The following is a 22,970-nucleotide window of genomic DNA, read 5'->3' on the forward strand; positions in this document are numbered from 1 at the left end:
AGTCTTGGTAGAGCTTGGCGGGACCGTCCTTCTGCTGCCATTTTTCGCTGGATGAGCTTGGCGACGGACTTGCTCGTGATCTTGGCCTGAGGATGGCCGCAAAATCCAAGAACGAAGAAGAAGTTCTGGACGTTGTAGATTGGCGTTGCAGAAAAGCCCACTGTGAAGCAACAACAGACGAAAAATTCGGCGGAGAACGAGATCGCCATTGGCTGAGGCTGGTTGTGGACCTCGTCATATGCGACAAAGCCATATTTGTTTGTACCGTGGTAGGGGGACAAATGTTTCGAGTTGGAGGTACCCCTAGCAGTGGACTTGTTTGTGACAAAGACAGCGAGATTGCTGTCACAGAAATACATGTATTCTTGTGGGATCACCTTCTGCTTTGCCTCGCTTGCGGTGAGGTTCAGCAAGCACAGACGGCCGTCAGCAGAGTTTGGCAGGTCGCTGTCATCATGCTGGACAAATCGCTTGAACTCGCTGATGAATTGAACCGCAATGCTTGCCTTCAAGATGAAGAGAGCAGGCAAGTCATCCATCCGCAATTTTCGGAAGACCAGCAACATCGCAATGGCCCATAGGGTCTTTCATTCACACACCAGAGGTGCCTGGCATCTTAACAAAGAATAAACCATAGCTTGTGTAATTTTGGCAGCAAATTGACTGTTGCACAATTGTGCCTGCAGAGAAGTGGTCCTGCAGCTTTGCACTTGCCAACAAAGGCATTTTGATGCCAAGCAGATTTGCAAAATGCTTCATGAACCTTTGCCATGTCTGCAAGCACTTAGCAAATCCTTTGAGACTTTATGAAAATGTTGTTGAAAAAGATATGAGAGCTTTTTGTGCTGTCTTATTGGAGTAGGAATGTTCTGTTTTGAGTGCTTGTTACTGATGACTCTGCCCAGCAGCTTGTCAAGTCTTGCTTTGAAGCTAAAGATGTCCTTTTTAGCCCTGCATTGGTCTGTGAACGCTGTGCTCATTCATCCAGAGCTTCGGCTGAGCAATACCGGCCGCAGTCTTCCAAGCATTGGCCAGAAAGAGATGTGTTCGTTCGAATCTCGACTGATGCCGCGATCTTCTGTTTGCACAAATGTCAACAGCGACATGTATCGATCAGGCAGCAAATTCAGAATCAACGTAAATTCCTTGTGGATCTCTACAAAGCGCAACTCAAGAGCACGCCGCGAGAAGCTGTTTGACCTATCCGATCCGTTGTGAGGCTGTTAGAAGCTGCACAACCAAAGAGCAGTATACTGTGCAGTCTCGGGTTGATGGAACGCGAAAGACTGTTGCCCGTCGAGGCAAGGCCTTTGTGATCATCTCCCAGAATGTAGTAAGTCGCACAACGCTGTCCACTCAACTGAAATCATCGTCACTTGGCTCAGAGCATTGCGAAGAGCACCGTCTGCGAACTTTCTGAGATGACGGTGTCAAGACACAGCAAGCATCGTAGAATGACGCTAGGTCTCAAAGTGATTGCCTCGACATCCCGCAAAACAAGGAGCTTGCATTCTCGCTCGCAAATCGAATCAGAGCTGGGTATCTTTTAAGTTCCTGTATCGTCTGCTATCTCAGGCTGTGCTCAACGCTTGACTCGCTCGATTGAACAGACGAGCGCTTCTGGACTGCAGACGAGCTCCGCTGATACGCACAAACGCGGCACTACAAGAACCTTGACAGAGTACCAACATGATCTGACTTTGACTTGACTGCGAGCTCAGTTCGAGCTGATCTTGACTGACATCGCAGTCGAAACCCCGGCGACTTGCGGAAGCGTCTCAATCCCGCTTTGTCAGAGGAAGCTTGTGTTCACCGCCGCAGCTTTGCCTCGAAACAAGTTCTCAGGGGGTGAATCGCCTGGAAAGGGTCTCTAATCCGTTTCACTTCGCGGGATCACACATTGTACTTCGCGAAATCACACACTGTCCGTCACGAAGCAATCTGTTCCGATGCCACTACTACTCGGTTTGAATGCCGATCCGTCTGCAAACACGCAGCTAGAGGTGTACCAGTGCACGGTGCAGCGAACCCTCACTTGCTAAGTCAGGAACAGCTTCCCCGCAAAAGTGTCGGGATATCCGATCGACCCGACTGGGATTTTCGTGCAACGGTGTGGCGCTCGAAAATTCCAGGCAGCCACGCGCCTCGGAATTTCACGATTTAGAAACAAGACGTTTTCTTGCAACATCATCCCGTTTCCATCGATCAAAGCTCGGTTTTGACAACATACTATATGAAGTTTGTAAGCTCCTTACTTGCCAACGAACGCTCGCTTGGCTAAGTGGTACAGCGCGCCACTTGTACATAAGGCACTTCAGCAGAGTCCGCACTTGCGGAAGTGTCCTGACTTACAGGCATGGCGAGATCACTCGTTCGAACCGGGTAGTGAGCATCTTTTTACCATTTTGAACCCTTCCGGACGTCTTAGGCCACTCAAAAGTGAGAAAAAGTCATCAGAAACAGCGTCGCGAGCGATGTCAAGACCGGTTCTGCGACGGGAAAAAAGGGTCGCACAAACACGGTTTATTTTTTGGTACCACGTTGGAGCCACGCGACCTGAGATTTTAGCGGAATTTCCGAATTGTTTGTGATTTCTGATTTTCTCACTCCACATTCGGGTCTGGGCTTTGCTCGCATCCGTTCCTTGCTCCTCACCGTCACATCGCTTCCTCCTTCCCATCACTTCGCCTCTTCGCCTTGCCTAGACGTGGGGACGATCATGTCGGACTCGAGCTCATCATCGTCATGGCTCTCGACGCTGTCCAGCTCCAATGGCAGGAACGCGTTGCTGCTCGGCTCGATCGCTGTCGGCTCGTCGATTGCAACGGCTGCGGCCATCTTTGGAACGCAGCGAATCACACGACGCAAGAAGCGACAGGACCTGTCGGATACCGTCACCAAGTCGGCCAATGCTCAGGGATCGGATCGACTGCAGCGCTTCGACCTGCATCGCGATGAGGCGTCGTCCTCCACCGACGGAGGCACGCCGCGCTACCTCTCAGGTCTTCAGAGCAACTCGCTGCGGCCTGCCTCGCATCTGCGCAACTCAACCAGCTTCTACTCTTCCAACAACATGCCGCAGTCGCCTGCCGGCCCATCGCGTGCGGATACGCTGGGACCGCACGACACCTTCTCACGCAAACGCCAACCGTCGGTCGAGCAGTGGGACGAGAGTTTGATCCGCGAGCAGCTGTCGCGCAATTACAGCTTCCTCGGCGAAGAAGGCATGACGGCCATCCGCAACTCGTTTGTCATCGTCGTGGGTGCTGGAGGTGTCGGATCATGGGCGGCGCTCATGCTGCTGCGCTCTGGTGTGTCCAAGCTTCGACTCATCGACTTTGACCAGGTCTCGCTCTCTTCGCTCAACCGTCATGCGTGCGCTACGCTCGAGGATGTCGGTCGTCCCAAGGTAGTGTGCTGCGCCGAAAAGTTTGCACAGATCGCTCCCTGGGCCAAGCTCGAGGCCTGGGTGGAGCTGTTCCGTGGCGACGAGGCGGAGCGTCTGCTGGGAGGCAATCCGACGTACGTGGTGGATGCGATCGACAACATCGATACCAAGGTGGATCTGCTGCGGTTTTGTGCGGAACGCAAGATCAAGGTCATCAGCTCCATGGGAGCCGGGGCAAAGAGCGACCCTAGCCGCATTCAGATTTCGGACATTAGCGTCACTTCCGAGGATCCGTTGGCGCGCAGCGTGCGTCGTCGATTGAGGGCGCTTGGATTGCCGCCCATTCCGCCCAAGGAGGTCGAGGACCGTGCGAAGCGCGAAGCCGAACAGCTCGAAAAGGCGCAGACCAAGAGCGCCGGTCGGCCGAGCAATCTGGCAAAAGGCAAAAAGGGAGGCAAGCAGTCCAAGCTCGACGCGCCGAGCAACGTCGACCTCGACCGAACACCCATGAAGGCCAGCCCCAGCGACGGGGTGAGTCGCAGCGCAGCCACCACCAACAGCAACACCAGCAGCGGCGCTTCGTCGCCGACACTCGCGTCCAACGCCAACGACCGATTCACCGGTTCGTTGCAGCCTCGACACGCACGCAAGATGGCTTCTTCGCCCTCGCCGCTCGCATCTCGAAGCGGCAGCTCAACCGATCTCACCGCTCTGAACGCGTCCAACGATAGCAGCCTAGCCGGGTCTGCTAGCGTGTCGAGCTCGCGGGCGGTCTCTGCAGCCATGCCTCAAGCACCTCGACACAGTCGACGAGCGAGCAGCGTTTCGTCGTTCGGATCGGGCGCGTACGCGACGCCCATGACGACGCCTTCGGATGAGATGGCTGCGCTGCTGCCGGATGAGGGCGATCAGGATACGAGCCTTCGACCGCTCGACGAGGGGCAGGATGGTGTTGACGGGATCGAGGCGGAGAGCGAGGGAGGACCGTTGGCGTCGACGCAGATACTGTTGGATCGACGCGAGTCTCAGAGCAGCGCCGCAGCGTCCGATGCAACGGCGGTCGACCTGGCAGCGCACTCCGCACCGCGCACCAAGAAGGCTGATCCGCTCCGCAGACGAGTGTCAGAAGTAGAAGAACTCTCGCCCTCGCCATCCGGCTCTTCCCCCGCCCTCTCCCGCTCAACGTCCTTCAAACCGACGCTCCCACCCACGCCTTCCGCCTCGACCGAGTTCACCGAACCGTCGTTCTTCATCCCGTGCGTCTACTCCACCGAAAAGTCCGACACCCGTCTCCTCCCACTCGACGACGACGAATTCCTCAAGGGCAACGTGGACGAGCTAGCGGCGCTCGAAGACTTCCGCGTCCGCATCCTCCCCGTCCTCGGTCCCCTTCCCGCCATGTTCGGTCTCGCGGTAGCCACGTTCATCATCTGCGAGATCTCCGGACAAAAGATGGAACCGCTCGCCTTCAAAGGTCGACGAAAACTGTACGAGAAACTCTTCCACGATCTCAGCGTTTCCGAATCCCGCCATCCACTCCCCGGAACCGCACCTTCGCTGGACACGTCCAACACAGGTCCTCGACATCACCTCCCTTTCAGCATCAACGACATCGCCTATCTGTTTGAAGAAGTTTTCAGGGGAAGAAGCATCGTCCCTCCATTCGAAAGTCTTTCAGGAGCTCAGTTGCAGAGGTGGGACTCGACGCTACCACTGAGCTTTCAGAATGTAGCGCTGTTCTCGAGGAGTCAGGCGAAAGTGCATGAGACGGAGGTGTTGAAGAAGGGAAGAAGTCCCGTAGAGGTGTGGGGTGGAGATGCGGCGAATATGGTCAGAAGGAGGATGGCGAGCGAGAGGAGGAGCGGGTTCTTTCGCTTCTAGGTGGCACAGGCGGTCACACACGCCCAACGATTGCTTTTCAAATGCTTTTGAATATAAAAGGCGAATAAGTTACAGATGGCGAATGAGTGCTTTGGGAGTGAGGGCATCACTTGTCAGTAATACAGCCGTGCGAGGCATCCGCGACGTTACGAACAAACTTGAGCAGATGACCGGACTTTGGTTTGAGCGGCAACGGCTTCCACTCTGCTCTTCGCTTCTCGAGATCCGTCTCGGTGACACCGACGAGCTCGAGCGAGTTGGTCTCGGCATCGATGCTAATGACATCGCCATCCTGCACCAGCCCGATAGGCCCACCGTCCTGCGCCTCGGGAACGACATGCCCAATGACAAACCCGTGGCTTCCTCCCGAGAAGCGACCGTCGGTGAGACACGCGACATCCATACCGAGACCTGCACCCATGATCAAACTCGTCGGCTTGAGCATCTCAGGCATGCCCGGTCCACCCTTGGGACCCTTGTACCTGAGCACGATGACCGTCTTTTCGCCCTTCTTGATCTCGCCCTTTTCGACGGCGGCGACCATGGCGTCTTCGGTGTCAAAGACGCGAGCTTTTCCAGTGAAACGCAAACCCTCCTTGCCGGTGATCTTGGCTACGGCGCCACCGGGAGCGAGGTTGCCCTTGAGGATACGAATGTGACCGGTGCTCTTGAGAGGCTTGTCGACGGGCCGCAAGACGTCCTGACCTGCGGGGAGCTTTCCGCGCTGCTGGGTCCATCGGTCGACGTTCTCGGCGAGGGTGCGACCGGTGACGGTCATGTGCTCTCCCTTCATGAGCTTGTTCTCGATGCAGTACTGGATGACGGTGGGGATGCCGCCGATCTTGGAGTGAACGTCCTCCATGACGTACTTGCCGGAAGGCTTGAGGTCAGCGAGGAAGGGGGTGGCGTCGGCGATGCGTTGGAAGTCGTCGATGCTGAGCTCGATGCCGACCGAGTGGGCGATGGCGATGAGGTGGAGCACGGCGTTGGTGCTGCCTCCGAGGACCATGGTGAGTGCGATGGCGTCCTCGAAAGCGGCGCGTGTCATAATGTCGCGTGGTTTGATGTCGCGCTCGAGGATGAGACGCATGGCGGCGCCCATGTTTTCCGCCTCGGCAATCTTTTCGGGGTATTCTGCGGGGAAGGAGGAGCTGCCGGGGAGGGTCATGCCGAGGGCTTCGGCGCACGAGGCCATGGTGTTGGCGGTGTACATGCCACCGCAGGCGCCTGGACCGGGGCAAGCATTACGGACAGTATCGTAGCGGATCTTTTCTGCGTCCGGGGTGCCGCCGTTGGCGAGGTACTGGCCGTAGGACTGGAAGGCCGAGACAATGTCGAGGGTGCCTTCGACGCTGGCGCATCCACCGGGACGAATGGTGCCTCCGTAGAGCATGATACCAGGACGGTTGAGACGACCGAGGGCCATGAGCACACCAGGCATGTTCTTGTCGCAGCCTGGAATGACGACGGCTCCGTCGAGCCAGTGACCGCCGCACGCGGATTCGACCGAGTCGGCGATGAGGTCACGCGAGGGGAGCGAGTAGGACATGGCGTCGGTGCCCATCGAGATGCCGTCCGAGACACCGACGGCGCCAAACTGGTAACCGGTGAGGCCGGCCTGCTGGACGGATTTCTTGACACGCTGCGAGATGGCGAGGAGGTGGGCGTTGCACGGGTTGCCCTCGTACCAGATGGAGCCGATGCCGACCATGGCACGGGTGAGGTCCTCGTCGGTCTGGATGCCTTCGGTCGCGTAGAGCATGGCCTGGGAAGCGCCCTGGTCCTTGGGGCGGGTGATAATTCGCGAGTACTTGTTGAGGGCGCCGGGAGGAGCACGCTCGGCGTTGAGTGCGGGCGAGGATGTGGAGAGGGCGCGACGGGGAGCGAGACCGCCGCGAAGGAGGGAGCCCGCAGAGGGACGGAGGGCGGATCGCAGCATGGTGAGCGGGCGGGGATGGGGTGGTGATGATCGGGTGGTGATGGAGAAGAAACGAGCGATGGTTGGTGCTTTCACTTGTCACTTTCACTTCTTCTCAAGTTGGTGTCACAAAAAAATCGGCGAGCTGCCGAGTCACTTTGGACTGACAGACGAGAAGGCGACAAGACGGACATTTTCGCGGCTTGCGATAATCATGCGGAGAGCTGTTGGCTGCCTCGCTGAATTTTTGATCGGCCAATCGCCGCTCTGCAATTTTGAGGAGGGTGCGAAGATTCTCGGCTATTGTTGTGTCTGTAGAGGTAACATTTCAGCAAAGAAAGACGGACGACGAGGCTCGAAAGTTGGTTTCAGATTTTCAGATCGTCGTCCAGCGTCGAGTCGAGTGTTGATTTCGCGCGTGAGGAATTTGACGAGGAACGCTGGACCCGCTGGCCAACGTAGCGTACCGAGAGAGGAGCGGAGTTCCGATGCGAACACGCAGCTGCACCCTGAGCTTGGCTCGCAGGATTTCATCGGCACCAACCTCGTCCTCCTTTCATTCTCTCGTCTCTCTTTCGACGCAACACCATCTTTGATGCTCAAGCCCAAAACAGATCATCGCTCGACTCAAATCTGCACCATTACTGCACTCAAGAGCTGACGACCCGAAAGTTGATCAGATTGCACACACAATGAAGGTTCAACGCGGCATCACGATCCAGTGCCTTGCACTTGCACTGCTCGCTCTTTGTGCAGCGGTATCCGCACAGAACACGGTCTCATCAACAAGAGCGGCTGCTAGCGGCACTGCGGCCGCGTCCAGTGGTGGTGGTAAGTATAGCGCTCTCGGATAGGCGTCGGCAATGGATATGCCAAAACGGGTGTGCTGACATCTCCTTTTCCTCTCTTTTCCTCTCTTTTCCTTTCCTTGGCTTGTTGTTGGCTCTGGCAGCAACTGCGTCTCCATCCGCGTCTGGCTCAAGAAGCGGAAGCGCGAGCGGAAGCGTTACATCTACGGCATCGTCCAACTCGACCAACAGCACCGCTTCTACCACCAGCACTACCCCGTCCACCTTCCCCATCGCCAGCGTACCATCTACCGGCTATCTGGCAGGCACGGCAGCTGCTCCTGTTCCTGGAGGCGCATCCGGTGCTCAGGGAACTGCGGCATCAGGTCCCAACGACAGTCACATTGTGAGCGCTGCTCAGATGCTGGGCGCACCGTTTGCGGCTGTTTCGGCAAGCATCCTGGCGATGGGTGTTGGAGTTTGGGTTTTGCTCTGAGCAGTGACCGGTGCGATGCATGGCTTGACGTTATGGGCCGTCTCGCTGACTGTTAGAGCATTGTGCCGCTAGGAGATCAAGAGACACTTGGATACGCAAACGCGCGCGATCGATTCGAACCATGCTTCAACCACGGACGGACCCTCGCTTTGTTCCACTACCCTTGACGCACTTCAGGGTTCTTCCGCACTCACTCGTACTCGCGCCTTTCGAGCACCCAGGATTCTATAATCACCCGCATGTCTCTCGCAGCAATGGACTTTCTTTCTCCCGTTCCCAGTGTAGTCAAAGTGTGTGTGGTGGGCGGTATCCCTCCGCATTCGTGTCGAAGCTGAACAGAGTAGCTAGACGCAAACCTTCTGAGAGCCTGATCCGTCGTACATCGATTGTGTTGTCTCGACGGCAGAGCCGAAACCTCATTAATCGATCTACTTTAGACAGCTAGCAGATGTGCATAGCAGCAAATCTGCATACTAACGCGGAGGTTGGGTTGGCTAACTCCACAAAAATCGCATGCAGCTCTCCCACTCTTGCATCGTTGGCGAATTGGCCGGCGAATCAGAACAGGACGCGACTTGACTGCACACCCAATCGACCGTTTCTTGTCGACTTTGCACACCGTCTCGCCATCATCATTGCATCGGATACAACAGCAGTCATGGTACGTATTCCGCACTTTCCAACGCATTCCTGCAGCAAGGAATTTGCTCTGACATCTGATCACCCCACTTGGCGAATGTCGCGGTACCGCAGGCTCGGGGAAGCGCGAAAAAGACGGCCTCTGGCAACACGTTCCTCCTCACCTTGCTTCGCAATGGCTTTCTCGCAACCAACACCATCTACCTCCTGGTCCGCTTCTGGCTCTTTCGATCGAGCGTGTCAAAGCGCATCGTGTTCGGCTACGTCGCATCCGAGGCCATCGCCGTCGCACTGTGGTTGACGCTGCAGAGTATGGCGGCGCAGGGAAACGATCTGCAGCAGAGCGGTCTCACGCAGTACATGTTTGACGTAATCTACGTGACGTGGTTTGTCCAACTGGCTTCGTTGGTCTGGTCCAAGTTCTGGTATCTCTACCTCATCGTAAGTCGTCCATTCTCGCCCTCTCGGAATCAGAGGAGATTCCTGCTGACCAATTTTTGTCTGCATGGTCACTTTGAACGCAACAGATCCCCGGATACGCAGCGTACGTGATCTACCAAAAGATCCTTCTCCCTTACCTCTTCCGTGGACAGAGTCCGTTTGCTTCCATACAGCGACTGCTGGGTGGATCGTCGAACGGAGGTGCCGCCGGCGCAGATGCCAATGCTCAACAGCAGCCCGGAGAGGCAGTCTCGAAGCGTCAGCAGAAGCTACAGGCTCGTGCGGCCAAGGGAGACCCTCGTGTGCAGGTTCGCAAGCGCTGAGAGCCGGCTTCTCCGACCATGAACAGCACGGAACACGGACGTCCCATCCAACAAGCATGTCATGCAATACAACAAAGTCAAAATCAGCAAGCATCACGTAAAAGTCGGACGCAACGACTGTGTGAGCAGGTCGGCAACACGCCGACATCGGAGCCGCAGCCGAATTGACGTGACCAAGTGTCGCCTTCATCACCTTTCCTAGATGAGACGTTGACGGTGTGCGTGTGAATCTGGCGGTGCATCCGAATGCCGCATGTGATCCAAAGCCGTCTGGCGTGCAGCCGCACAAATGTAATGTTTGGTGACACGGGTGCTCCAATCGTCGAAGACCCCTTGTCCAGTACTCTTCGACTCAGCTTTCAGCGGTCTAAGGAGCGTCCTGCTTCTGGCAAACGCGACACGGTGAGTGGGCCGACGGATGCCGACATACCACGCATAGATGAACGGTTTCGGCCCCGTCACAGCGGGTCATGTTGCACAGCATCAGCAGCTCAACTTCACAACCGATCCAGTGGGGGCAAAAAGGTGTCGACGGCACAGCCGGCAAAGATGAGATGAAGCCTGTCCCCGTCATTACAGCTGAGCCCACTCGAACTCGTCAAGGAGCAGATTCGAGGCACAGATATAAGAGTGATCCCTTATCTCTATCTCCCAGCGACCACTCCATTCGCGACCGGCCGTCAAACCATCTCTATTCGACTTCGTGTCTCGCGTTCCAGCAACAACAACTCGTTCGCTTCGTGAGTATCGTCAGCCCTTTGCCTCCAAAGTCACCATTGTGCACGTCTCTGAGCTGTTCTTCCCCCATCTCGCAGACCAATTCTCGTCGTCGCCAAGATGAAATCCTTGACCATCATCGCCGCCCTCGCATTCACGCTCATCGCCTTGCTCAGCAAAACATCCTCCTCGCCCCTCCCGCAACTCGTCCGCCCCACCGTCTCCACCGACCCTTACTCGGCGGTCCTCCTCGAACTCGACGACGGCCACGCCGCCCAATGCACCATCCCCGCGCACCCCACCCACCCTTCCCGGTCGCGTACCAAGGCCGACATGGTCTCGTCCTACCTCGTCGCCAGCGGCAAGATGGCCTGTCAAGGCGCACGCGAGCACGCCGATGGCGTGGGAAAGACGCTCCTCTGCGTCAAGGGTCAGTTGAGCTCCAACGACGATGCCATCTCCACGTTGAAGGGAGCTTGCGATGTTCATCAGGGTCTTCACTCGTCGATTTGAAAGGACGAAGAATCGGTGTTGTTTTCCTCGCTCAGTAGCCATCTCGACACGCATCACTCTGTTAATCGCATTGTTCGCATCACAACAATTCAATGTCATTTTCTTTCTTCCAATCCACCTCCTCGCATCGCTCTCGCCAGACAACCCATCACCTCCTCCCCGCACCCTTCAAATCAGCAGCGCTCGCCGTATGCCCCTTGTACACCTTCCTCTTCCCCTCTTCCTCCACCTCCTCCTTTGTAAAGTAATGCTTAGCCACCTCCAACAGCCACTCGGACCGGATCTGCATCACCTGCCGCATGAAGTTCTTGCTCGTCTCCACCAGCTCGAAATAACACAGAAACGGCGGTTGCGGAATCTGCTTGTACAGGCAGCTCGACGGATGCACGTGGATCGTGGTGCTCTGCTTGATGGCGCGGTACGCCTCGCCGCCCTTTTGGATGCGGGCCGTGTTCATAAAGTACCCCGCTAGGATCGATCGTTGGATCCCCGAAATGTCGGACGGATCCGCGTTCGACTCGGGCGTCAGCTCGACGCGTTCGCACAGCTGCGCCAGCTGATCGCGAACGTCGCGGACGCGCGCCAGCACTTTGGGCTGGACGAAATTGTCGATGCAGAACTGATGGTCGTAGTTGCTCTGCACCCACTGCTCCCACACGTTGAGCAGCGTGAAGTGGTCGCCTCCCGTGCGCACGAAAGCAGCACGTGCACGATCGGCGTGCATCTTCTTGTCCTTCGGCCGGAAGAATAGCGCAGACGACTCGGACAGCATCGACACGATCGAAAGCACCTCCTCCGTACACCGGTACGTCTCGGACGCCAGGATCGCCTTGGACAGCTGCGGATCCACCGGGAACTCGGCCATCCTCCGTCCCAGCTTCGTCAGCTCGCCCTTGTCGTTCAGCGCTCCCAGCGCGTACAGCAGCTCGAACGACCGCATCAGCGTATCCGAAGGAGGCGGATCGATAAAGTCAAAGTTGAGCAAATCGTTGATGCCCAATGACTTGAGCAGCAGCACCACGTTCGCCAGATTCGTCCTCTGGATCTCCGGCGTCGTGTTCTCGTCCATCTCGTTCTGAAACGCCCATTTCGTAAACAGTCTAAAACACTTGCCCGGTCCCACCCTACCCGCTCTGCCCGCTCGCTGGTTCGCCGACGCCCTTGAACACGCCACCACCGTCAGCGACGACATACCCGTCCGCGGATTGTACGAGTTCTGCTTGACAAACCCGGGATCGATCACAAATACCACCCCATCGATCGTGATCGACGTCTCGGCAATGTTGGTCGCCAGCACCACCTTCCTCGCACCCTCGGGCGTCGGTTCAAAGATCTTGGCCTGCATCTCGCTCGGCAGATTCGCATAGATCGGACACACGATCAGCTCGGCGATCTTGTTGCCCAACGCACGGCTCGTTTCTTGCAGATTCTCCATGGCAGCATCGATCTCGTCCTGTCCAGTCAGAAAGACGAGGATGTCTCCGCGCGGCTGGGTGGTGTGGATCTGGAAGATGGTCGTGATGGCGGCGTGCAGATAGTTGGCCTCGGGCTGCGGTGTATAGTGGATGTCGACCGGATACCTTCGTCCTGGCACATTGAAAATAGGTGCGTCGTCGAAAAACTCGGAAAACTTTTCTGCATCCAACGTAGCGCTCGAGATGAGCAATTTGAGGTCAGGTCGAAAGCGAGCAATGTCCTTGACCAGACCGAAGAGCACGTCGGTGCTGAGCGTCCGTTCGTGCGCTTCGTCGATGATGAGCGCCGAATATGAACTCAAGTCCGGTTCGGTCAGAAACTCTCGCAGCAGCATCCCGTCGGTCATGTACTTGATCACCGTGTCGTCCGACGTGCAGTCCTCGAACCGGATGCTGTAGCCGCACTCTCGACCCAGACGCACTCCCATCTCCTCGGCCACACGCGCCGCGACGCTCATGGCAGCGACACGACGCGGCTGTGTACATCCCACCTTTTTGCCGTCCTTGGTGTACCCAGCTTCGTGCAAGAACTGCGGCAGCTGCGTCGTCTTTCCCGAGCCCGTCTCGCCGACCACGATGAGAACCTGATACTCGTCGATCGCATCGAGCAGCTCTTGCCGCAGAGCATAGACGGGCAACGATTCGCGCGTGGCTTGGATCTTGGCCGCTTTCGACTCAGCTTCCTGGATCTGCTGTTGCAGCAGCTTGTCCTTGGCGCTCATGGCGTTGGAGGAGGTGCCGGCCATCTGCGACTCGACGACGAATTGGATCGTCTGGCTTTCGTCAAAGACATAGTCGTATTGTTCGACGAGCTCCTTGGCTGCCTCATTGGCCGCCGGCTCGGGGACGTAGCGTGATCGATCGATCTGCTCCTTTTCAAACTGTTCGGCATCGGTGACGTGCGACTGCTGCGCGAGCCGTTCGGTGCGTGCGTCGTTGTAACGCTGGTAAAGCGCCTGCTCCTTCTTCGCCGTGTCGAGCTTTCCCTTTTCGGTAATATAGTCTTCGGGCATGGCGTAGCCGGTATCCCGATCATCTATACGTGCCCTCTCCTCCGCCAGGCGCAGCACCTCCTTCTTGTACGCGAGATCTCGCTCCTCGCGCTTGCTCATCTTGAGACCGCGAAAGAAGCGCTCCTCGTCCTGAATCTCGAGGCGCAGCAGCTCCATACGTTGCTGCGAACGTTTGGCAAGGTACTCTTGCCTCGAACGATCGCGAAGGCTGGGCATGGCTGCGGAGCGTGCGTCGTCGTCGTCGGCCAGTAGTCTCCGCGCTGCTGCTTCCGGGTTGAGACGTGCCGAGGTGCGGTCTTCGATGACGTTGCGCGTGCTGCTCTTGTCCTTGTCGCGGATACGTTTGGCGAATTCGTCTCGTTCAGCGAGATCTTTGAGTCGAGAACGCTCTCGGGAGTCAGAGTCTGATCCGGATGCATCGCGATGCGGACTGGGAGACCTGCTTCGTCTGTTGTCAATGCTGGGCGACCTGGATCTGGGCTGCGGGTCTCGATCGAGCGGCGCGCTGCTGTCTCTCTTCTTCTTTTTCTTCCTTTCCGGTTTGATGCTGAGCTCTTCCTGCCCATTCTCCTCATCCAGCAAGAGTCCGTATCGCTTCTTACTGCGCTTCGCATCATCCTTGGCATCGCCATTCGAGGTGGAAGCTGCAGCTCGAGAAGTGCTCTGACTGGCTCGAGGGACACGTTTGTAGAGCTCGTTGGCAAAGCCGCGCGCCTCTTCGGTGGAAGGCAGACCGAGCGAAGTAAGACTCTGGAACAGGTCGGTGGGTGTTGATGCCGAAGATGCTGATACCTGGATAAAGTCGATAATGGAGGATTGCGAAAGACCGAAGAAGCGCATGCTGTTGTCGCTGATCCAGCGCCGCAGCTCGGAGTTGGACGCCATGACTGGCGTGCGAGACCGTCGCTGAGGCAGCAACGAGGTGATGGTTGGAGGATGCCAACGTGGAAGCTTGGGAAAGGTGGAGGAGGACTTGGTCGAGGTTGGCTCGGACTCAGCTTTTGGCACACACTTGGAATTTTTGGCGACTTGTCGGATCGCGGAAACCACAAATTGGACCCTGTCTCGCCGACCCTCGTCAACACTTCAACTGCATTTCCCATGACTAAACAAGTTCACTCCTTGTGGATGGTATGCGGCATGATGATGCTTCACGAGACATAGACATTAGGATGCAGGGAAAAGAAACGTGGAGGAAATAACTTAGACGAGGCTCCATCCTTCGTCGGCTGCCTGCGTGCGGGACTTTTTACCGGATTCACCGCGCTGTGAGTCGGTCGAGGCAAGATTGCCAACGCCCACCTCGACGCCGTTGAAGATGACGGCACCAGGCCCGACTTTGGCGGGTACAGATTCGGATGCCGGTGCTTGATTTGCATCTTTCGCATCCGTTGGATGACGCTTTGCCTTGGAAGCGTCGCGTCCGCGCTGGCGCAAAAACTCGAGCGAAGGAGGAGGCTGTGCGGTGACTGCCGAGGGACCGCGCTGATCCACACGAACCCGCTGCTTCTGAAGGCTACTGACAGCATCTGGGCGGACCGCCGCTCTGCTTGTGGTCGCGGTCGAGGGGCGCGCTATTTTTGCGGTCTGGTCCTTACTAGCCGCTTGATGGCTGCTCGGCTGTTGGGCTCGCGAGGATGGATCCTTGATGTCGAGCACAGAAGCTGCTGCCTCGCCTACATCGACATAGCTTTGCTCGAGCATCTTCGTTGTTTTACCATGCTTTGTGGAAGACCGAGGGGATGCAGCAGGCTTGGTCAGATCGAACTTGACGGGCTTGACGGGCTTGGATGACCCGCGCTTGTAGCTGTCGGCGGCTGCATTGTTGGGCTCCAGAATCTGAGCAAGCTGCTCGTAGTCCAATCCGGGCAAGCTGAGGTCCTGGATGCTGGAAGCACGAATGTGGTTGGCGTGTGCGAGGCGACCGAGCTCGGCTCGCTGCATGGCCTTACTCAACAGGTCAAGCGGGTTGGCTGCTGCTGACACGAGGTCGAGCTGAATGCCTTGCTTTGTGGCGAGGTAGGCTGCATTGTAGCAAAGCATGACGAGAGCCGAGACGAACGACTTGGCGGCTTGATCCGGCTTGGACTTGGAGCTCGTGCGCGCATCTGCCTCTGAACGTCGATCCTGCCGCGTTTCAGCATCGGCGCGGTCCGCGTCAGCTTCGAGCTTGTCGGACTGCGCTGCGGCTGACGACAAGCCCCACGGCAGGCTGGTTCCGGAGGAGAGATGGATGTACGATTCGATGGTCGACAAGGTAGATGCGCCGAGGCCGTAGGTGGACTCGGCGAGATGGTTAAGCTTGGACGATCTTGGTGCAGTCGAGAGAGAGGCGGTAAGATGGGTATATGCACTCGACGAGAGATGCAGCGTCTTTGCACTAGAGCCTCCGCCACCGTCCCAGAGCGGGTTGGGACGAATGGCTAGCCTGCCCTTGTGCTGTTCGATCGAGAAAGGCAAAGAGATGCCCAGGTAGGCGGCGATGAGCTGAAGCAGATTGGCGGCGTACGTGACGGCACCATTGACGACCTCGCGCTGATACCGTCGCGCTTCTACAGGTAAGGGCAGAGGGAGGGACACGATGGACCAGTCGCTCGGCGGCACGGCTGCAGATACCTTGGATGTAGACGGTCTGGCGTTGCGAGCGTCAAGTGTTGGATCGCGATACATTTCGCCGACGTGGACAGGAGATGTGCTTGCGCTGCCGTGACCGAGACCAAAGGCTCCTGGCATGTATCTTTCCGAGAGTCGACTGATACGCTGCGCCACGGTATTGCTGGCTGAAAGATCGACGTGGCGGGCTCTCAGGGAAGCCAAAGTGGACGCTGGCGTGGTGGGAGGAGTGACCGAATAGAGAGCGAAAGCTTGGCGAGCGAGTGCAGCTCTGGTTACGGCAAGTTGGGCGGATACCGTTGCAGCCTCGCTTTGTAGCGCTGCAAGGTCAAGTCGAGCACGCGTGAGGACGGCGCCCAGCTGATGATCGATTGCATCGCTAGCTGATAGTTGAGCAGCGTCACTGGATTCGTCCGGTTGACGTTCGTAGTGGGTATAGACATCGGTGTAGACTAGAGGGACGTCGATGTGGTCGGCAGCGGGATGCGCGAGCCATCGAGACTTGGCTGCCATGCGCGAGCGCTGAGCTGCCGATGTGGGCGCTGCTGCTGAGGAACCTTCGAGTGCAGACCATGCTTTTGCGAGGTTCTGTTTGCGCAGCGCAATGTGCGCCGTTTTCTCCTTGAGCACCTCTTGGCCTTGAAGGTGGGCGAGCTGCGACTCGGAAATGCATCTGTGTATGTTCTGTACGCGTTCGATGATCGCGGAACGCTTGGCTCGTGATTGCACCAAAGAGTGTAGAGCAAGATGATGATGTTGTTGTTGACGGTGTGATGATGGCTCTGCGGGGTTGTCGAAGGGGTCTGGCAGCGATTCTTCGCTGATGGTGTGAATAGGCGTTGACGACGGCGATGGCTTGGACGAAGAGGCGGGGATTCCAGCCTTGATTTGAGTGGTGTTGCGATCGAATAGCGATGTCTCGACTGAGGCTTTTGCTTTGTCTCGAGTAAGCGAAAGTCTGCGCATCTCGCTATGGTGGGCTTCGATCCTGGAAGCGAGGCACGGGTCGCAGTAGAAGCGAGTGTCCATCTGATTGCAATGCTGACAGGCGTGCGGGTGGGCGGGCGACGAGGCAGTAGGAGCTGCCAATGCTGGTACCACGGGAGCAGTGGCAGCATGTTTGAGCTTGGCACGAGCGGGCGGCGGTTGAGCTCGAGATCCGAGACGAGTCTGTGCCGCGCTGGTGGCCTTGAGTTTTGATTGGGACGAAGCGCCGATCGAATGGCGAGATGGGGGCTGGCTAGGCCGCGCCGGCTTCTGGGTCGAGGTCGATGTCATGATGTCGTCGTATGAAGTCTCTCCGTCGAATTGTGGTGGTGACGCGGTCGCTATGAGGCGTGGGTGTGCCTGGATGAAGGAGTTCAAGGATGGATCACATGTCTCGAATAAATGTGATGAAATGAGAAACAAAGCTTGGGGCGGCTCGCGCGGGTGGCGCAACGATCGAGGACGATACCGTGACGGCTCAGCCCATTGTTGCTGAGAGATCGATCGGATCGATACGATAGTGTGGCTCTTGTGCGCAATGCGATGGTGGAGAACACGAGTCGAGAGCAGCTGAGCATCACCTCGACTTTATCGGATGTGAGTTGCTGAGTCGTGGCCACACCTGCAGATTGGACCCTGAACCGGCCTCTCCGACTCAGATGGCTCTCTGGCTCTGCAGCTGAATCGGGTGCTACCCGATGCGCGCGTGTGTCTCCTCCACTCAGCCGCGAGAAGGACTGTGTGACTGCGCTGCGTCTGTCTGTCTGTGCACATTTCTCCCCACCGCAGAAGTCACCGACAGGGTCGCCTGCCACTCTCCTCGTCACCATCATCTCACTACGATCGCCTCACCACATCCACATCTCAAGATGGCAGAGAATGCACCAATGGAGGTCGATGCTCCGAGCACAAAGCAACCCCGCTTCCAGGTCAAAAAGGTGTGTGACTGGAATCCAGATCCCTGAAGTGTACAGCAGCCACTGACCTTCGACATCTTGCCTCATCCTCTGCTTCTGCTCGCTCACAGTGGAACGCCGTCTGCCTCTGGTCTTGGGATATCGTAGTCGACAACGTATGTGATCCTTCATCTGAGATCTGCGAGCCAGAAGCAACGCCGACTGACTCCGCATACCCCTTCTCTTGCTTTTCTGCTACGCCAGTGTGCCATCTGCAGGAACCACATCATGGATCTCTGTAAGTCTCTCGTCGCGCCTCGACTGATCCTCTCACAAAGGTTGTCAGCTCACATTCGCTGTTGCGCATTTCTCCCGTCCCATCTCATCAGGCATCGAATGCCAAGCTAATCAGGGCTCTGCTACCACCGAAGAATGCACCGTCGCTTGGGGTCAATGCAATGTGAGTCGCACACAATTCGCTCATACTCACCCGCCAAGTCGGTCCATCACTGACACCTCTTCCATCCGCACCTGCGTCCGCCATCGAACAGCACGCCTTCCACTTCCACTGCATTTCCCGATGGCTCAAGACACGTCAAGTTTGCCCGCTCGACAACAGAGAGTGGGAGCTCCAAAAGTAAGTCAACACCCACCACTTGCTGCCCCAAAATGCTGTGGGCGGACCGTTTACTGACCAAAACGCTTTGTTCCTCTCACGCTACTTGCACAGGTATGGTCGCTGATGCACATCAAGCATCTTTTGTACACTAGCATTCCTCTCCCGGTTCCGAAGTCATTCCCGTTTCCTTCACCAAGCTCAGCTCAACTCGGCAGCTCCACATCTGATGTTCGTACCACTTGCGCACTGCACGTCGCGTGCGCCTCATCTCTTCGCAACGGCGCCCACACGGCAAAGATACACCATCAGACCACTGCATTCGATTTTGTGGACTGCTTTGGCATTTCTGCAGACAAAGCGCAACTTCCTAGAGCCCGGTGATCTTGACCAGACGAACACTTCCATCCTCCGATGCGGAAGCGAGCATAGCGTCGTCACCATCGTCGAGCACGGGAGGACGAAACGCCAGCTGGTTGATCTGCTCCGACGCCATGTCCTTGATCGTGAGCGTCGTCGACCACTGCTGGCCCTTCTGGCCGTCCTCGTCCGCCTGTCTTTGAAGAATCTCGACTCCGCCATCCTCCTTTCCCATCGCCATCACCAGATCCGCTCCAAACGCAACCGCCGTGGCAGCCTCGTTGAACTTGATCGTCTGCAACAGAACAAAGGGCTTTTCGCCTTCACCTTTGAGCTGCAATTCAAAGATCTTGATCGTCTTGTCCCTAGACGCCGTAGCAAACACGTACGGCCTGGAGACGTCCGTCGACCAAGCGCAGTCCCACACAATTCGCGCATGCGACCGCTCTCCTGTGAAAGGTACAAAACGTACCTCGTCGCTGCCAGCCTCTGTCACCTGTTCGAACATCCTCCAGCTACGGTCTCTCGAGCACGTGAGCACGAAGCGCGAGTCGATGCTCCAATGGATGCGAGTGATGCTGAGCGAGTGACCTTCCAGCACGGCGCATTCTCGCCAGTTCTGTTGACGATCGTGGATGCGCACCACGGCGTGGTCTTCGCTGGTCGCTTTGCAGCACGAAGCGACAAACCGCCCTCCGCTCGTCGTCCGTCCACCGTCGACGGGATTGGGAGGGTTGGCGCTGACCCAGAGCATCTCGTACCCGTGCCCGTATAGTTTCTCCAGCTCGGGCCACAGTGTTTCGACCGAAAGCTGTTCTTCCGACGGTGGCTGACGCAGTACCGCGGATAGCGACTCCTTGGCCGATCCAACAGGCTGTCCACTGGCGGAAGGCGCTTCTTCGATCGTGGATCCCTCAAACACGGCTCGATTTGAAAGGCCGAGAGGGGGGACGCTGGCTCCGACTGGACGCGCTGAAACGTCGTCACCTTTGTTCTGGTGCACAGCGTTCTCTGAGCTGCTCGCTGCCAGACGAAGCTGGCGAGAAAGTCGGTGTCGCTTGGTGGTCTCGAGGGCTTGAACTCGGCGTGCACCCTGCGAGACGAGCCACTTGCGGATCGCCGTGCTGCCGATCTTGCTCTCGGCCAATGCCTTAGCATCGCCCTTGAGCTCGGTCTGACCTTCGCTGCCCACGACACCGATGACCCAATTTTCAAGCGAGGCAAGATTGTTCTCCTTTCTCTTGCCATCAATAAAGTCAGCGCCGGAGAGCGTCTCGTCCGTGACGACGAGAGCTTGCAGATTGGCCTCGGTAGCTGCAGGGCCGGCTACGTCTTCGAGCTTGACCACTTGCTGGTCGAGGGGAGTGAAGGGAAGGCGAACAAGCCCGATAAATGCGTTGACGGCAGCGATCCGCTCATCGATCGGCTCGAGGACGGCAGCGTTGGACTTTTTGGTGAGCATGGCATCGTCCGTGACACCGACAATGATCCGGTGGTTGGCGATGAGAGAGGCCATAGTGAGCAATATCTTGTGCCCTACGTGTAGATGATCAAAGGTACCTCCAAGCGCTACGACAGGATAGCACTTGAGACCCTTGCCATCGTCTTGACCTACGGCCTCGCTACTTTCCTGCAGGCCAACGCTCGAATCGACCTTGCGAGGAACGGCTCCAAGATGCTGCCAGATCGTTGCGAGATAATGATTCTGGTCGACGCTAGCGTCAATGAGCACTTTCGCCTCGCCAGTACAGAGGCATCGGGCGATCTTTTCAAGAGATGTATCGGGGACGAGCAGTACAGTAATGTTGGCGAGCATCAGGCCGCGCTTGACGGCGACGCTCCACGCCTGGGCGTAGAGCCACTTGAGATAGAGCTCGATCTGCTTGAAGCTGAGACCGTCAAAGGGCCTTTGAAAGAGAGGAGAGGAGACAATCGCAGTGACCGAATCGCTCTGCTCGTGGCAACACTGTTCTACCGTGTTCCTGATGAGATCACCGTGCCTCTTGGCCGAGGCGAGTAGACCGAATCGCGGGTCAACGGAGAGGTGGAGCAGCGCATCTTGTCCCGCGACCGGACGGGCTGCTGCTCGAGACTCGACCTCGGAGCCGAGCGCAGCGCAATGCAGACCGCCCTTGCCGACGGTACCGACGAATCCGCGGGGAGCAGCAAAGACTCGCAAGACCTTTTCGTCCGCAGCCGAGACAAAGTTGAGCCGGTCGAGCCACGAGACGGAGTGCAAATCGTATCCGTGTGATTGTGGACGCGCGACCTCGTGCCAGGTAGCGCTGTGGGGATCGATGTTGTGAGCATTCCTGCGCATGGGTCTCGCATGAAGGCGTGTGGTCTGGTCGTCGGAACAGCTGAGGAGGTACTCTCCGCAAGGCTCCCACGAGATGGATCTAGCGGCAGCGAAATGTCCCGTGACCGGGTCGGCAACTTGCCACCGGGCGTTCGACGACGTGACCTGCTGTTTAGGAAGCGTCCAGATGTGTGCTGAGCCTCCCCAGCCATGCGCCACCACTGCAGAGACGGGCTGCTGATCGTCGAGAGTGGGTGTCGTGGATGGCCATGGTTGCCAGAGCGCACCAAAGAAGCCAAGGTTGCTGGCGCCTCCCACCTCACCGAAGCGCTGAGATGGCATCCAGATGGAAGAAGCGAGGTGGTGCAAGGTGGGACCTCTGGCGCGCCGTGCGCCTCCAGTGGAGAGGAGAGCCGAGTCGAAAGCGGGAAAGGGAGACGTTGATGGTGTGTCTGAGAGGTGGGAAGAAGGCGTCCAGAGGATGAGACTGTTGTCCGCCGAGGACGAGAGGAGGGCAGCAGGCTGTTCTAGCTGGCGGCTTGCGGATGTCGCAGCGGGATGCCATCGTACGCCGGTGACCCAATTATCGTGCCCGACGAGCAAGGCATCAAAGGTGATGGCCCACGTCTGCTCGTTGCCGTCAGCGAGAGCGACCGCAAAGGGATGTGCTCGAGTTGATATTTCGCCAGCTTTGTTGCTACGATCAGATTCGATCTTGGCGACCATCTTTTCAAAGTCGTCGTCTCGGGTCTGAGCAGGGGCCTGCGCCTGCCGTGAAGAGGTAGCATCATCAAGCTGAGCTGTGGGTGCGATCTTCCATAGTCTGACGCTCGAATCTTGAGAGCCACTGGCCAGCATGATGGTGTGAATAGATTGTCCGTCATCCGTCGAGATGAAGGTGTTGCAGAGATCGAGCGATTTGACCCAGTCCTCGTGCCCTTCTAGAGAGAGTTTGTGTTGGAAATCGAGTTGGTGGGTTGAAGTGGAGGCGTAGATGTCGATCTTGTTGGTCGTCGTGGCGAGAGCCATGAGAAGATGTTGAGGTGTAGTGCTGGATGGTAATGGTAGCATCGAAACATCCAGAGGAAATCGACCTTTGAGATTGATTGTTTGGACCAACGCCGGCGCTTCCGCAGCGTCACCCGACAGCATCCAAACCTTGAGCAAGCCGTCGGAAGCGCCCGACACGATGACAGAGAACAGCTCTGACGTAGCTTCGGAGGGTCGGATCACTCCGATCGCAGATACTGAGCCTTGATGAGCTGCTAGAATAGTTCGTGCCTTTGTCCAACCGCGCTGCTCCTGAAACGACCACACGCCGATGCTTCCTTCGGCGGAACCGGCTACAATGCATGGGAAGGGGGAGACGGCCTTGAGGTCGGCGAACTTGAGTGACGTGATCGCCTCGGAGAAGCCTGTGGATAGGATCTGCGTGACACCTGGAGACGAGGCATGGCCGGGCTTGTCCCAAATTGCGATCGACTTGTTGGCTGCGTAAGCGATGTTGCTGTGAGGGGCGTTGGCCCAGTCTGCGATGTGGTTGGCGCGATTGAACGCCGCCGAGATGTACGAGCTCGAAGCCTGTGGTGTCATCTTTGCTCTGTCAC

General features: G+C 57.3%; 8 protein-coding genes and 1 non-coding gene across 9 annotated transcripts; 5 read left to right on the top strand and 4 right to left on the bottom strand.

Moving 5' to 3' along the window:
* Positions 1–92: 92 nt before the first annotated feature.
* Positions 93–5,269, top strand: PHSY_002275 (hypothetical protein; the record flags this gene model as incomplete). The annotated part of the gene is made up of 2 exons (XM_012332899.1): positions 93–399; positions 2,706–5,269. 2 exons carry the CDS (start codon positions 93–95, stop codon positions 5,267–5,269), a joined length of 2,871 nt encoding a protein of 956 aa, XP_012188289.1.
* Positions 2,268–2,392, top strand: PHSY_007599. The gene has a single exon. It is a non-coding gene; the product is annotated as a tRNA-Thr (tRNA).
* Positions 5,270–5,375: 106 nt separating the features above from the next.
* PHSY_002276 (dihydroxy-acid dehydratase) lies at positions 5,376–7,031 on the bottom strand (the record flags this gene model as incomplete). The annotated part of the gene is made up of 1 exon (XM_012332900.1): positions 5,376–7,031. One exon carries the CDS (start codon positions 7,029–7,031, stop codon positions 5,376–5,378), a length of 1,656 nt encoding a protein of 551 aa, XP_012188290.1.
* Positions 7,032–7,129: 98 nt separating this feature from the next.
* Positions 7,130–8,527, top strand: PHSY_002277 (hypothetical protein; the record flags this gene model as incomplete). The annotated part of the gene is made up of 2 exons (XM_012332901.1): positions 7,130–7,209; positions 8,140–8,527. The coding sequence occupies 2 exons, from the start codon at positions 7,130–7,132 to the stop codon at positions 8,525–8,527; spliced, it is 468 nt and encodes a 155-aa protein (XP_012188291.1).
* A 392-nt stretch (positions 8,528–8,919) lies between these two features.
* Positions 8,920–9,874, top strand: PHSY_002278 (hypothetical protein; the record flags this gene model as incomplete). The annotated part of the gene is made up of 3 exons (XM_012332902.1): positions 8,920–9,132; positions 9,225–9,551; positions 9,638–9,874. 3 exons carry the CDS (start codon positions 8,920–8,922, stop codon positions 9,872–9,874), a joined length of 777 nt encoding a protein of 258 aa, XP_012188292.1.
* A 246-nt stretch (positions 9,875–10,120) lies between these two features.
* PHSY_002279 (UV radiation resistance-associated gene protein) lies at positions 10,121–11,104 on the top strand (the record flags this gene model as incomplete). The annotated part of the gene is made up of 3 exons (XM_012332903.1): positions 10,121–10,276; positions 10,454–10,614; positions 10,690–11,104. 3 exons carry the CDS (start codon positions 10,121–10,123, stop codon positions 11,102–11,104), a joined length of 732 nt encoding a protein of 243 aa, XP_012188293.1.
* Positions 11,105–11,252: 148 nt separating this feature from the next.
* On the bottom strand, positions 11,253–14,477 carry PHSY_002280 (pre-mRNA splicing factor; the record flags this gene model as incomplete). Its single annotated transcript, XM_012332904.1, has 1 exon — positions 11,253–14,477. The coding sequence occupies one exon, from the start codon at positions 14,475–14,477 to the stop codon at positions 11,253–11,255; it is 3,225 nt and encodes a 1,074-aa protein (XP_012188294.1).
* A 318-nt stretch (positions 14,478–14,795) lies between these two features.
* PHSY_002281 (hypothetical protein) lies at positions 14,796–17,483 on the bottom strand (the record flags this gene model as incomplete). The annotated part of the gene is made up of 1 exon (XM_012332905.1): positions 14,796–17,483. One exon carries the CDS (start codon positions 17,481–17,483, stop codon positions 14,796–14,798), a length of 2,688 nt encoding a protein of 895 aa, XP_012188295.1.
* Positions 17,484–19,074: 1,591 nt separating this feature from the next.
* PHSY_002282 (pantetheine-phosphate adenylyltransferase) lies at positions 19,075–22,956 on the bottom strand (the record flags this gene model as incomplete). The annotated part of the gene is made up of 1 exon (XM_012332906.1): positions 19,075–22,956. The coding sequence occupies one exon, from the start codon at positions 22,954–22,956 to the stop codon at positions 19,075–19,077; it is 3,882 nt and encodes a 1,293-aa protein (XP_012188296.1).
* Between the last annotated feature and the right edge of the window lie 14 nt (positions 22,957–22,970).

The sequence above is a fragment of the Pseudozyma hubeiensis genome, assembly GCF_000403515.1.
Source record: "Pseudozyma hubeiensis SY62 DNA, scaffold: PHS22, whole genome shotgun sequence".
NCBI classification, from domain to species: domain Eukaryota; kingdom Fungi; phylum Basidiomycota; class Ustilaginomycetes; order Ustilaginales; family Ustilaginaceae; genus Pseudozyma; species Pseudozyma hubeiensis.